Source organism: Microcaecilia unicolor, chromosome 11 (assembly GCF_901765095.1).
Source record: "Microcaecilia unicolor chromosome 11, aMicUni1.1, whole genome shotgun sequence".
NCBI lineage: Eukaryota > Metazoa > Chordata > Amphibia > Gymnophiona > Siphonopidae > Microcaecilia > Microcaecilia unicolor.
This window is the reverse complement of record NC_044041.1, coordinates 187,108,017-187,121,702: the sequence shown is the minus strand read 5'-3', so window position 1 is coordinate 187,121,702 and position 13,686 is coordinate 187,108,017. Positions and strand designations below refer to the sequence as shown.

The 13,686-nt window shown below is 51.7% G+C and overlaps 1 protein-coding gene across 6 annotated transcripts in view; it reads right to left on the bottom strand.

The window, feature by feature from the left end:
* The window catches only part of PUM1 (pumilio RNA binding family member 1), a 191,264-nt gene that overhangs the window by 44,647 nt on the left and 132,931 nt on the right, over positions 1-13,686 (bottom strand). For all 6 annotated transcript variants that reach the window (XM_030217567.1, XM_030217569.1, XM_030217570.1 and 3 more), the window contains one exon: positions 694-961. In XM_030217567.1, the coding sequence (XP_030073427.1) occupies positions 694-961 (268 nt within the window). The remainder of the gene's footprint in view (positions 1-693; positions 962-13,686) is intronic.

Genomic DNA, 13,686 nt, shown 5'->3' with positions numbered 1-13,686 from the left:
TTGAGGCCATTTTCAAGAGGGATTTCTGTTAGTGAACAGATGTTTACTTCCACAAAGATTCTTTAAAAATTTCCCAAGGCCCTCAGGAGAGAACAGTGGCGTTCCTGTGGGGGGGGGGGGGGGGGGGGGTCCGCCCCGGGTGCCGCGCACGCCTGTCCTTCGTTTGTTCCATGCTCCCTCTGCCCCGGACCAGGTGTCAGCCCCCCCTAGGGACGCCACTGGGAGAGAAAACTTCCTCCTTTTTCCTCTCTATGGAATCAGCTAGTCAATTTTTCAAGGCAGACCCCCTGGAGGTAGTTGCCCTTTAAATTTCTGCTTGCAGTCCAGGCACACAAAATATCTGCAGGCTTAGCAGGTTTGATTCATTTTTGGAGACTACATTATGGGGCAGCCAGCTTTGGTTTTCAAGGGCTTTCAGCAGGGTCAGGTTCTTCTCTTAAGTTACTGGATGAGAGTAGGCCACAATCTAAATAACAGGACAAAAATAATATCTGATTTGGCCTTGGTAAAAATTACATCACTAAAGTTCTGAGATGCTTTAAAACCCCATAAACAATGTACTTTTCTCTTAGGAGGAAATTTCTTAAATATACATTTCTCACTTCCACAGTCACAAGAGAAGCCCTCAATCAACAGAATATTTCTTGCCACAGACTATTTTTTGATTTTGGCTAACTCATGAGGTTCCCTTACCTTGACCCATGCTGATCTTGGGAAAACTCCATGATGTGCCCTGCAATTTCCCGCAGCTGTAAATTTGGGTACCGGTTGTTGCGGAAGTCTTCTAGAAGCCTGCTTCGCCCTGAAGGCATGACATCAGACATGCCGTAACGCAAGCGGGAGGAAGGAAACAGTGTGCTGCTCGGGCTGAAGAGGCTGGAGACACTGCTTGCACTGCGATACTTTGCTTCGGCTCCGGGAGCAGCGGATATATACCGTCCGCTTCCATTTGTTAGCCCTCCTGTTGGTGGAAGACAAGGGTGTTTAGGGTCTTGAGATATTAGCCAACTACCAAATGTTTAAACAAAAACCTACAAACTTCACATTAAGATTCAGAATGGCAATGAACGCCCACTGCGGTACAGCCACAATTGGTTGTGCTTCCAGTTAAGCTGATCTACAAGATATGCTGTTGCATCATAATACATCAGATACAGCAGCTCTACTGCCATCAACATGTCTACTCTCAGAACATATGCCCATAATCCTTCATATCTACAGAAAGAAGAGACCCACCAAAAAACAGTATTATTTGTAGCATTTATACCCCGCTCAATAGCAGGTTCAGTGCGGCTTACAAAGTATGGTACAAAGTATCACGGAGATAATACAGGTATGGAAACAATGTATCACAGAGATGACATAATTACATAGAGTGGGTTCAGTGCGGCTTACAAAGTATGGTACAAAGTATCACAGAGATGATACAGTATGGTACAAGTATCACAGAGATGAAACAAAGTATGGAACAAAGTGTCGCAAAGATGACATAATTACATAGAGTGGAACAATAATAAGAGATGTGGGGAAGGGATTGAGGTGTGGGTAATACTAATGGTGTGGAATTATGAGTGGAATTATGTTTGAGAATTAGGACAGGTCTTTTGGGTAGGCTTGTTTGAAGAGGTAAGTCTTCAGCAGTTTTCAGAAGGGTTAGGTGTTCAGTGGTTTTTCGGATGTGTCGAGGTATGGCGTTCCAGAGTTGGCTGCCTATGACAGAGAAGTTGGATGCGTAGTAGGTTTTGTATTTGAGGCCTTTGCAGTTAGGAAGATGAAGATTGAGATATGTTCAAGATGTTCTGGTCCAGTTCCTGGCTGGAAGATCGATCAGGTTGGACATGTAGCTTGGAGATTCGCCATTGAGGATCTTGTGGATCATTGTGTGGGCTTTGAAGTTTATACGTTCCTTGATTGGGAGCCAGTGAAGTTTTTCCACGAAGTGGTGTTGCGCTTTCGAATTGTGATTTGCCAAAAATGAGTCTAGCTGCTGTGTTTTGGGTGGTTTGGAGTTTTTTCATGATTTGAGCTTGGCATCCGATGAAGATGCTGTTGCAGTAGTCAGCATGGGTGAGCACTGTGGACTGTACTAGATTTCGGAAAGTATTCTGTGGAAGGTATGGCTTCACTCTTTTATCTACATCCCAACACCATGCTAAAGTACTGGCATACCATGGTTCAGCCTAAAGAAAGCACCCTTGCTGAGACATCATGATTACTTCCTGCACCAGGCAATGCCCTTGAAAAGCCTCTTTCAGCTACTAGCCAGTCCAGTCCTGTTTAGCTTTCATAATTTCCAAGTTTCATGATTCCACAAAAACACAATGTAGTGCATGGCAGTTCAGTTGCCATTTAACCACTGCTCACTGTAGCCACTTTGGGTATACAAAATGGTAGGTGGTTCAACCAGAAATACTCTACAAATTTGAATTCTTTCAATGCTAGTTACATTTTTTGGAGTTCAAAGTACAGTGATATGAAAATGTTCTCCTCCCCAATTACTGCATATATATCACGTCGAATGGTTTCTGATCTTTACATAAAATGCAGTAGAGAAAGGAAAGCTGTGTAAATACCACAGTTTTTAAATTGTAACTTTATTTATTTCAAGAACAAAGTTATCCAACAACCATATCCATACAAAAAAATAACTGCCCCTTAACCTTAACCGGTTGCACCAATAACTGCACCTTAACCTTAACCAGTTGCACCACCTTTAGCAGAAATAATTGGAAACAAATGCTTCCTAAAATTTCAGATCTTAGCCCAATTTTCTTTGCAGAGCTGCTTTAATTCAGACACACTGGTAGGTTTTTGTGCATGAACTGCTCATTTCAGGTCCTGCTACAGCATCTCTACTGGGTTCAAAGTCAGGACTTTTAACCAGGCCAGTCCAAAACTCTAATTTTGTTTCTCCTCAGCCATTCAGACGTGGACTTGCTTTTGTACTTTGGATCACTGCCTTGCTGCATAACCCAAATTCGCTTTAGCTCATGGACAAATGACCATTCAGGTACAGCGTAGAATTCACGGTTTCTTCAATAATGACAAGTTTTCCAGGTCCTCAGGCAGCAAAGCAACCCATATCACACTACCACCACGTTTGACAATCGGTATGATGTTCTTACTGTAGAATGCTGTATTTGCTTTACACCAAGCATAATGGGACCTGTGTTATCCAAAGAGTTCCAATTTTGGCTCGCCTGTCCATAGAATATTATCCTAAAAAGGCTTATGCGATTATCTAGGAGAAATTATGCATTACCTGATAATTTTCTTTCCATTAGTTCTTCACATTATTCCAGGAGTGAGTAGTCATGTCCATCAACCAGCAGGTGGAGATAGAGCATACAGAACTGAGCCCTAGTATATAGCAGACAGCTACTAGCCCCAGTTCCTTAGCATCAGTCCGAAAGCAAGGAAAAAAGAACCAGGAGTATGTTCAGCCTCTGCACAACTCAATAAACACATAGAGAAAACAAAAACCAAAGCCCCCGAAGGCTCGATCCTGAGAAGCAGACCACCCATACAGCGCAGAGCTCCATCCAGGAACAGGTGCCAAGAAAATGGGAGGGTTCCTGGAATAGTGTGAAGAACTAATGAAAATAAAATTAACAGTTAAGTCCTAATATCTTCTTCCATTACATTTCTTCCCACTATTTCAGGACAAGTAGGATGCTAAAAAAGCTATCCCTATGAAGGTGGGAAGCCAACCCCACAGCTTGCAGGACCAAAGCCCCAAATGCTGCCTCCAAGCAATGTCCACCCTGTAGCAGGAAGTATGCAGGGAAGCCCAAGTCGCCGCCCTGCAGATATCCCCTGGAGAGGACAATGAGGCTCCCGCCCAAGGCACAACTATACGCCAGGTAGGGTGTGCCTTCAAAACCTGAGAGGGAACCTTCCCCTCCAGGATATAGGCCACAGCCACCACTTCTTTCAACCACCGGACCATAGAAGTCTCAGAAGCCCTGAGACCCAGCTTCTGCTTACAAATCAGGACAAAGAGTTTATTTGACTGCCGAAAGTCATTAGTAACCTCCAAGTAACACATGAGCACCCTCCGAACATCCACTAACCTCAGGGAGGAAAATTGATCACCAACTTCTTCTTTCCAAAAGGTCGGGAGCTCCACCAATTAACATGGAAGCCCAACACCACCTAGGACAAAAAGAACGGAACAGTCCGAAGCAAGACCCCTGCCTCCGAAAAATGGAGAAAGGGATCCCTGCAAGGTAAGTGCTTTGAGCTGCGCCGAAGCAATTGCCACCAGAAACACAGTTTTCTAGGTAAGACCCTTTCACCATCGCCTTTCAAATGGGCTTGAAAGGCAGACGCTGCAGAGCCTGAAGCACCAAGATAAGGTCCCAGTCTGGAAATGATGTCCAAAAGGGCGGCTCAAGCTGTTCACCCTTCTAAGAAAGCGAACCACATCCGGATAAGCTGCTAATGATGAATTTTGCAAGCGGCCCTGAAAACAAAGTAGGGGTGCCACCTGAACCTTCAAGGACCCTAACACCAGACCCTTATGTACTCCATTCTGCAAGAATGTGACCAACCAAAGAAGCAAGGGGATTCACCCCCACACTCAGAACACCAGCCCTCACAGGTACACCACATTCGGTCATAGGCCGACAAAGTAGAACACTTCCTAGCCTGAAGCAGAGTGGTAATGACAGAGTTCACATAACACTTCTTCCTCAAATGAGTCCTCTCAAGGGCCAGGTTGTAAGACCAAAGGGGAAGGGATAACCTTCCATGACCACCGGCCCGATGGAGAAGCCCCAGACCTGGAGTGAGCCTGAGCAGCTTCCCGTCCAGGAACCAAACCAGGTCTGTGTACCACGGACACCGTGGCCAATCCAGGGCAACAAGAACCATGCGGTCCAGATGGCCTGCTACTCTCTTCAACAGCCAGCCGAACATTGGTTAAGGAAGAAAGGCATATAACAACCCCTAGCTCAGCCCCATTTGCAGGAGACCATCCAAACCTAACGAGTCCTGCTCTCTGCGGAGACTGAAAAATCGCAAGACCTTTGCATTGGCCCTTGTGGACAAGAGATCCAGATACAGCATGCCCCAGCGCTGAACCAGAAGCTGGAACGCATCCTGAAACAGCTCCCACTCATCGGGGTCCAGAATGTGATAACTGAGGAAGTATGCCTCCACATTGAGCGACACTGCAACGTGAGCTGCCACGAGACAGAGGAGGTGTTTCTTCACCCAGGCTATCAAGAGGCCAGAATCCACTGCTAGCTGACTGCTGCGACTTCCTCCCTGCTTGTTAATGTAGGCTACTATCATCACACTGTCGAAGAAGATCTGCACCACAGCTCTCCTGAGAAACTGCGCAAAGGCCTCCAGAGCCCGACGCACGACCTGAAGCTCCAAGCGGTTGATGGACCACCACACTTCTACTGGGGACCAAGAGCCCCGAGCCAGGTGACCCTGGAAATAGGCTCCCCAGTCCGCCAGACTGGCATCTGTGGTCACCACATCCCAATGCAGGATCAGATCGGAAAGGGTACCAACCACCACCCCCTCCCCCAGGGCTGGGGCCTCAGCCACCACTCCAAACTCTGTCTGGCAGCTATTGTCCATTGTCCAGGAAAGTTAAACGCTATAATCCTCCGATACCGGAGACCAGCAACTGAATAAGGATTGGTGAAGCAGCCTCATAGGCTCCCTCACTCACCCATGGCATTACCTCCATGGCCGCGGTCATGGATCCTAGGATCTGCACATAATCCCAGGCCCGAGGCCTGGGATAAGACAGAAGCAACTGAATCCGATGACGCAACTTTGTGTGACGACCCAGCGTCAGGAACACTTGAGCCAGTCAGGTATTGAACAGCACTCCCAGATACTCCAGCTGCTGCGACGGGGCCAACCTGCTCTTCTAGAAATTGACCACCCATCCCAGAGACTGCAGCAGATGAATCTTCATCACCATGGCCTCCACACTGCCCTGGGTAGGACAATGCCTGAATCAGTCAGTTGTCCAGGTATGGGTGGACATTGATCCCCTGACAGCACAGGAAGGCCAACACTACAACCATGACCTTGGGAAAGGTCCATAGGGCCGTAGCCAGACCAAACAGTAGAGCCCAATACTGAAAGTGCCGGCCCAGAACCGCAAAGTGCAGGAACTGCTGATGCGGCCCATAGATGAGGATACACAGGTACGCCTCCTTGAGGTTGAGAGCAGTAAGAAACTCCCCCTCTCAAACCAAAACAATCATTGACTGCAGGGTTTCCCATTAAAAAATGGGAAATCCGCAAACACCGGTTGACACCTTTGAGATCCAGGATCAGGCGTACGGTGTCTTCCTTTTTGGCACCATGAAATAGATAGAATAGCGCCCCAGACCACATTGGTCAGGAGGCACCGGCACAATGGTCTGAATGGCCAGCAAAGCCTCTACTGTGCCCCTCAGCTGAGCTGCCTGAATGGCCCCTCGACAAGGGGACTGTAAGAAGAGAGGAGCGAACAGGTGGGAGAACTCCAACGTAGCTGTCGCGCACAAAGCGAATGCTACATACCTGTAGAAGGTATTCTCCGAGGACAGCAGGCTGATTGTTCTCACTGATGGGTGACGTCCACGGCAGCCCCTCCAATCGGAATCTTCACTAGCAAAGTCCTTTGCTAGTCCTCGCGCGCATGCGCGGCCGTCTTCCCGCCCGAAACCGGCTTGAGCCGGCCAGTCCAGTATGTAGCAAGACAATACAAGGGAAGACACAACTCCAAAGGGGAGGCGGGCGGGTTTGTGAGAACAATCAGCCTGCTGTCCTCGGAGAATACCTTCTACAGGTATGTAGCATTCGCTTTCTCCGAGGACAAGCAGGCTGCTTGTTCTCACTGATGGGGTATCCCTAGCCCCCAGGCTCACTCAAAACAACAACCATGGTCAATTGGGCCTCGCAACGGCGAGGACATAACTGAGATTGACCTAAAAAATTTACCAACTAACTGAGAGTGTAGCCTGGAACAGAACAAACAGGGCCCTCGGGGGGTGGAGTTGGATCCTAAAGCCCAAACAGGTTCTGAAGAACTGACTGCCCGAACCGACTGTCTCGTCGGGTATCTTGCTGCAGGCAGTAATGAGATGTGAATGTGTGGACAGATGACCACGTCGCAGCTTTGCAAATTTCTTCAATAGAGGCTGACTTCAAGTGGGCTACCGACGCAGCCATGGCTCTAACATTATGAGCCGTGACATGACCCTCAAGAGTCAACCCCGCCTGGGCATAAGTGAAGGAAATGCAATCTGCTAGCCAATTGGATATGGTGCGTTTCCCCACAGCCACTCCCCTCCTATTGGGATCAAAAGAAAAACAATTGGGCGGACTGTCTGTTGGGCTGTGTCCGCTCCAAATAGAAGGCCAATGCTCTCTTGCAGTCCAATGTGTGCAGCTGACGTTCAGCAGGGCAGGAATGAGGACGGGGAAAGAATGTTGGCAAGACAATTGACTGGTTCAGATGGAACTCCGACACGACCTTTGGCAAGAACTTAGGGTGAGTGCGGAGGACTACTCTGTTATGATGAAATTTGGTGTAAGGGGCCTGGGCTACCAGGGCCTGAAGCTCACTGACTCTACGAGCTGAAGTAACTGCCACCAAGAAAATGACCTTCCAGGTCAAGTACTTCAGATGGCAGGAATTCAGTGGCTCAAAAGGAGGTTTCATCAGCTGGGTGAGAACGACATTGAGATCCCATGACACTGTAGGAGGCTTGACAGGGGGCTTTGACAAAAGCAAACCTCTCATGAAGCGAACAACTAAAGGCTGTCCTGAGATCGGCTTACCTTCCACACGGTAATGGTATGCACTGATTGCACTAAGGTGAACCCTTACAGAGTTGGTCTTGAGACCAGACTCAGACAAGTGCAGAAGGTATTCAAGCAGGGTCTGTGTAGGACAAGAGCGAGGATCTAGGGCCTTGCTGTCACACCAGACGGCAAACCTCCTCCATAAAAAGAAGTAACTCCTCTTAGTGGACTCTTTCCTGGAAGCAAGCAAGATGCGGGAGACACCCTCTGACAGACCCAAAGAGGCAAAGTCTACGCTCTCAACATCCAGGCCGTGAGAGCCAGGGACCGGAGGCTGGGATGCAGAAGAGCCCCTTCGTCCTGCGTGATGAGGGTCGGAAAACACTCCAATCTCCACGGTTCTTCGGAGGATAACTCCAGAAGAAGAGGGAACCAGATCTGACGCGGCCAAAAAGGAGCAATCAGAATCATGGTGCCTCGGTCTTGCTTGAGTTTCAACAAAGTCTTCCCTACCAGAGGAATGGGAGGATAAGCATACAGCAGGCCCTCCCCCCAATCCAGGAGGAAGGCATCCGATGCCAGTCTGCCGGGGGCCTGAAGCCTGGAACAGAACTGAGGGACTTTGTGGTTCGCTCGAGATGCGAAGAGATCCACCAAGGGGGTGCCCCACGCTTGGAAGATCTGGCGCACCACTCGGGAGTTGAGCGACCACTCGTGAGGTTGCATAATCCTGCTCAGTCTGTCGGCCAGACTGTTGTTTACGCCTGCCAGATATGTGGCTTGGAGCCCCATGCCGTGACGGCGAGCCCAGAGCCACATGCTGACGGCTTCCTGACACAGGGGGCGAGATCCGGTGCCCCCCTGCTTGTTGACATAGTACATGGCAACCTGGTTGTCTGTCTGAATTTGGATAATTTGGTGGGACAGCCGATCCCTGAAAGCCTTCAGAGCGTTCCAGATCGCTCGCAACTCCAGGAGATTGATCTGTAGACCGCGTTCCTGGAGGGACCAGCTTCCTTGGGTGTGAAGCCCATCGACATGAGCTCCCCATCCCAGGAGAGACGCATCCGTGGTCAGCACTTTTTGTGGCTGAGGAATTTGGAAAGGACGTCCCAGAGTCAAATTGGACCAAATCGTCCACCAATACAGGGATTCGAGAAAACTCGTGGACAGGTGGATCACGTCTTCTAGATCCCCAGCAGCCTGAAACCACTGAGAAGCTAGGGTCCATTGAGCAGATCTCATGTGAAGGCGGGCCATGGGAGTCACATGAACTGTGGAGGCCATGTGGCCCAGCAATCTCAACATCTGCCGAGCTGTGATCTGCTGGGACGTTCGCACCCGCGAGACGAGGGACAACAAGTTGTTGGCCCTCGTCTCTGGGAGATAGGCGCGAGCCGTCCGAGAATCCAGCAGAGCTCCTATGAATTCGAGTCTCTGTGCTGGGAGAAGATGGGACTTTGGGTAATTTATCACAAACCCCAGTAGCTCCAGGAGGCGAATAGTCATCTGCATGGACTGCAGGGCTCCTGCCTCGGACGTGTTCTTCACCAGCCAATCGTCGAGATATGGGAAGACGTGCACCCCCAGCCTCCGAAGTGCTGCTGCTACTACAGCCAAGCACTTTGTGAACACCCTGGGCGCAGAGGCGAGCCCAAAGGGTAGCACACAGTACTGGAAGTGACGTGTGCCCAGCTGAAATCGCAGATACTGTCTGTGAGCTGGCAGTATCGGGATGTGTGTGTAGGCATCCTTCAAGTCCAGAGAGCATAGCCAATCGTTTTCCTGAATCATGGGAAGTAGGGTGCCCAGGGAAAGCATCCTGAACTTTTCTTTTACGAGATATTTGTTCAGGGCCCTTAGGTCTAGGATGGGACGCATCCCCCCTGTTTTCTTTTCTACAAGGAAGTACCTGGAATAGAATCCCAGCCCTTCTTGCCCGGATGGCACGGGCTCGACCGCATTGGCGCTGAGAAGGGCGGAGAGTTCCTCTGCAAGTACCTGCTTGTGCTGGAAGCTGTAAGACTGAGCTCCCGGTGGACAATTTGGAGGTTTTGAGGCCAAATTGAGGGTGTATCCTTGCCGGACTATTTGCAGAACCCACTGATCGGAGGTTATGAGAGGCCACCTTTGGTGAAAAGCTTTCAACCTCCCCCCGACCGGCAGGTCGCCCGGCACGGACACTTGGATGTCGGCTATGCTCTGCTGGAGCCAGTCAAAAGCTCGCTCCTTGCTTTTGCTGGGGAGCCGCGGGGCCTTGCTGAGGCGCACGCTGCTGACGAGAGCGAGCGCGCTGGGGCTTAGCCTGGGCCGCAGGCTGTCGAGAAGGGGGATTGTACCTACGCTTGCCAGAAGAGTAGGGAACAGTCCTCCTTCCTCCAAAAAATCTTCTACCTGTAGAGGTAGAGGCTGAAGGCTGCCGGCGGGAGAACTTGTCGATTGCGGTGTCCCGCTGGTGGAGATGCTCTACCACCTGCTCGACCTTCTCTCCAAAAATATTGTCCGCACGGCAAGGCGAGTCCGCAATCCGCTGCTGGAGTCTATTCTCCAGGTCGGAGGCACGCAGCCATGAGAGCCTGCGCATCACCACACCTTGATCAGCGGCCCTGGACGCAACATCAAAGGTGTCATACACCCCTCTGGCCAGGAATTTTCTGCACGCCTTCAGCTGCCTGACCACCTCCTGAAAAGGCTTGGCTTGCTCGGGGGGGAGAGCATCAACCAAGCCCGCCAACTGCCGCACATTGTTCCGCATGTGTATGCTCGTGTAGAGCTGGTAAGACTGGATTTTGGCCACGAGCATAGAGGAATGGTAGGCCTTCCTCCCAAAGGAGTCTAAGGTTCTAGAGTCTTTGCCCGGGGGCGCCGAAGCATGCTCCCTAGAACTCTTAGCCTTCTTTAGGGCCAGATCCACAACTCCAGAGTCGTGAGGCAACTGGGTGCGCATCAGCTCTGGGTCCCCATGGATCCGGTACTGGGACTCGATCTTCTTGGGAATGTGGGGATTACTTAATGGCTTGGTCCAGTTCGCAAGCAATGTCTTTTTCAGGACATGGTGCAAGGGAACAGTGGACGCTTCCTTAGGTGGAGAAGGATAGTCCAGGAGCTCAAACATTTCAGCCCTGGGCTCGTCCTCCACAACCACCGGGAAGGGGATGGCCGTAGACATCTCCCGGACAAAGGAAGCGAAAGACAGACTCTCAGGAGGAGAAAGCTGTCTTTCAGGAGAGGGAGTGGGATCGGAAGGAAGACCCTCAGACTCCTCGTCAGAGAAATATCTGGGGTCTTCTTCCTCTTCCCACGAGGCCTCACCCTCGGTGTCAGACACAAGTTCATGAACCTGTGTCTGCAACCTCGCCCGGCTCGACTCAGTGGAGCCACGTCCACGATGGGGGCGTCGAGAGGTAGACTCCCTCGCCCGCATCGGCGAAGCTCCCTCCGCCGACGTAGTCGGGGAGCCTTCCTGGGAGGTGGCCGCAGTCGGCACCGCACGCGGTACCGACGTCGGGGACCTCACCCCGGGCGATGGGCCAACCGGCGCCACGCTCGACGGTACCGGAGGGGTAGGGCGCAACAGCTCTCCCAGAATCTCTGGGAGAACGGCCCGGAGGCTCTCGTTCAGAGCGGCTGCAGAGAAAGGCATGGAGGTCGATGCAGGCGTCGACGTCAGAACTTGTTCCGGGCGTGGAGGCTGTTCCGGGCTGTCCAGAGTGGAGCGCATCGACACCTCCTGAACAGAGGGAGGGTGAGCGGTCCTCTCGGTGCCGATGCCTGCTGGGTGCCGACGCGGGGAGGAGACCGGTGTCAATGCTTCTTCGACTTCTTCCGAAGCATGTCACCGGAGCTCCCCGGCACCGACGAGGAGGACGTAGAATCCAGCCATCGCTTCCTCGGGGCCGAGGTCGAAGGAGGTCGATCTCGGGGGGGCTGTACCGCAGGAGCCCTCAGGGTAGGGGGAGACCCACCCGAAGGCTCACCGCCACCAGCAGGGGAATGGACAGCCCTCACCTGCACTCCTGACGATGCACCACCGTCCGACGACATCAGCAGACGAGGTCCCGGTACCACCGACGTCGATGCAGCTATCCGATGTCTCGGCGCCGATGCAGAGGGCCGATGCCTCGATGCACTCGATGCACTGGCGGCCGAGGATGAAGGTCTGGACGCTGACGACGTCGATGCACTCGATGGCCTTGGTATCGATGCCGACGAAGAGCCCGAGAACAAAACGTTCCACTGGGCCAATCTCGCTACCTGAGTCCGCCTTTGTAACAGGGAACACAGACTACAGTTCTGAGGACGGTGCTCGGCCCCCAGACACTGAAGACACGACGAGTGCCTATCAGTGAGCGAGATTACCCGGGCGCACTGGGTGCACTTCTTGAAGCCGCTGGAAGGCTTCGATGTCATGGGCGGAAAAATCACGCCGGCGAAATCAAAATCCGAAATGGCGAATTGAAGCACCAAAAAGTTTTAGGGAGAAAATCTCGACCGAGGCCGAAAGAGGCCTACCCCGACGACGAAAGAAAACTTACCGGGGCAAATACTGAAAAATACGGGAAGGGACAACGAAGCCCGGGGGGCTTCCGGAGCACTTCCCAACAATTTTTTAAAGATTTTCCGAAGAAAACACACGTCAACGAAAAAAAGGACGCGCGAGGTCGACTTTCCGGGGCTCGACACGGCAAAAACACGACCGTACCGAGTGCGGACAAAGAAGACTGGCCGGCTCGAGCCGGTTTCGGGCGGGAAGACGGCCGCGCGGGCGCGCGAGGACTAGCAAAGGACTTTGCTAGTGAAGATTCCGATTGGAGGGGCTGCCGTGGACGTCACCCATCAGTGAGAACAAGCAGCCTGCTTGTCCTCGGAGAATGTCCAGTATCTACTGGTCTGTGGTGGCCCACATATCCAAGAATGCCTAGAGGCACACCCGGTTGGTAAAGATGGGCGAGCCAGACTGGCATCATTGTGAGGGACAGGGAATTTTGACCACTCACCCCGTTTGCCCAGAAGACTTCTTGGCTCCCGAAAGGAGTGCTGTCTAGGCTGAAAGCGCACCTTCTAGCCAAAGGTCTGCTGACCAGATCTGTGTTTTCTGCTGTCTCGAAACCAAGCCCGAGCTGCAGGACATGCCCTGTCCTCCAGAAGTCGTTGCAGCTTAGATTCTCCAAGCTCACTGACAAGGTTGATAAGGTCTTTGACAAATAAAAGTGTCCCGTAAAAGGGCAGCTTGACCAAACAAGCCTTGGAGGTGGCGTTTGCTGACCACACTCGCAGCCAGAGCTGATGCCTCACAGCGACTGCCAATGACATACCTTTGGCGATGGCACAGAGCCAGCCGTACACCACGACCGCAAAGTAGGCCAGGCCCGCCTCCAATCAGGCAATTCTAGAATTGCCCTGAGTTGAAGATCGCTGGTGCCACTGTAAACAGGTCTGGGCCACAAAACAGCTGCATATTGAAGCCTGAAGCCCCTGAGAGGCTACCTCAAAGGCTTTCTTCAAAGCCTGCTTCAGCTTGCGGTCCTACAGGTCCTTCAGGCCAATGCCACCTTTCACCAGCAAGCTAGTCTTTTTGGTGACCGCCATAACCATGGAATCTACTTTGGCACACCCAACTTATCCTTCTCCAGAGGATAAAGAAACGCAATGGCCCTCCTGACCTCAAGGTCAGCGTCAGGCATGCTCCACTCTATGGTGATGAGGTCCTGAATATCCAGGTGCATGGGAAAAGCAGAGGGCCCTCTGAGGCTCTTCATAAGACTTTCCTCCTGACCTCCCGCCGGGGCCCCAGAAGGCTCCTCTATACTGAGTGCCACCAGAGCTTCAAAAATCAAGGAGCTCAACTTCTCCCTGTGGAACAAACGCAGCACCAGAGGATCATTCCCCTCCACTGGAGGGAGTTCACTATCCTCCAAAGGA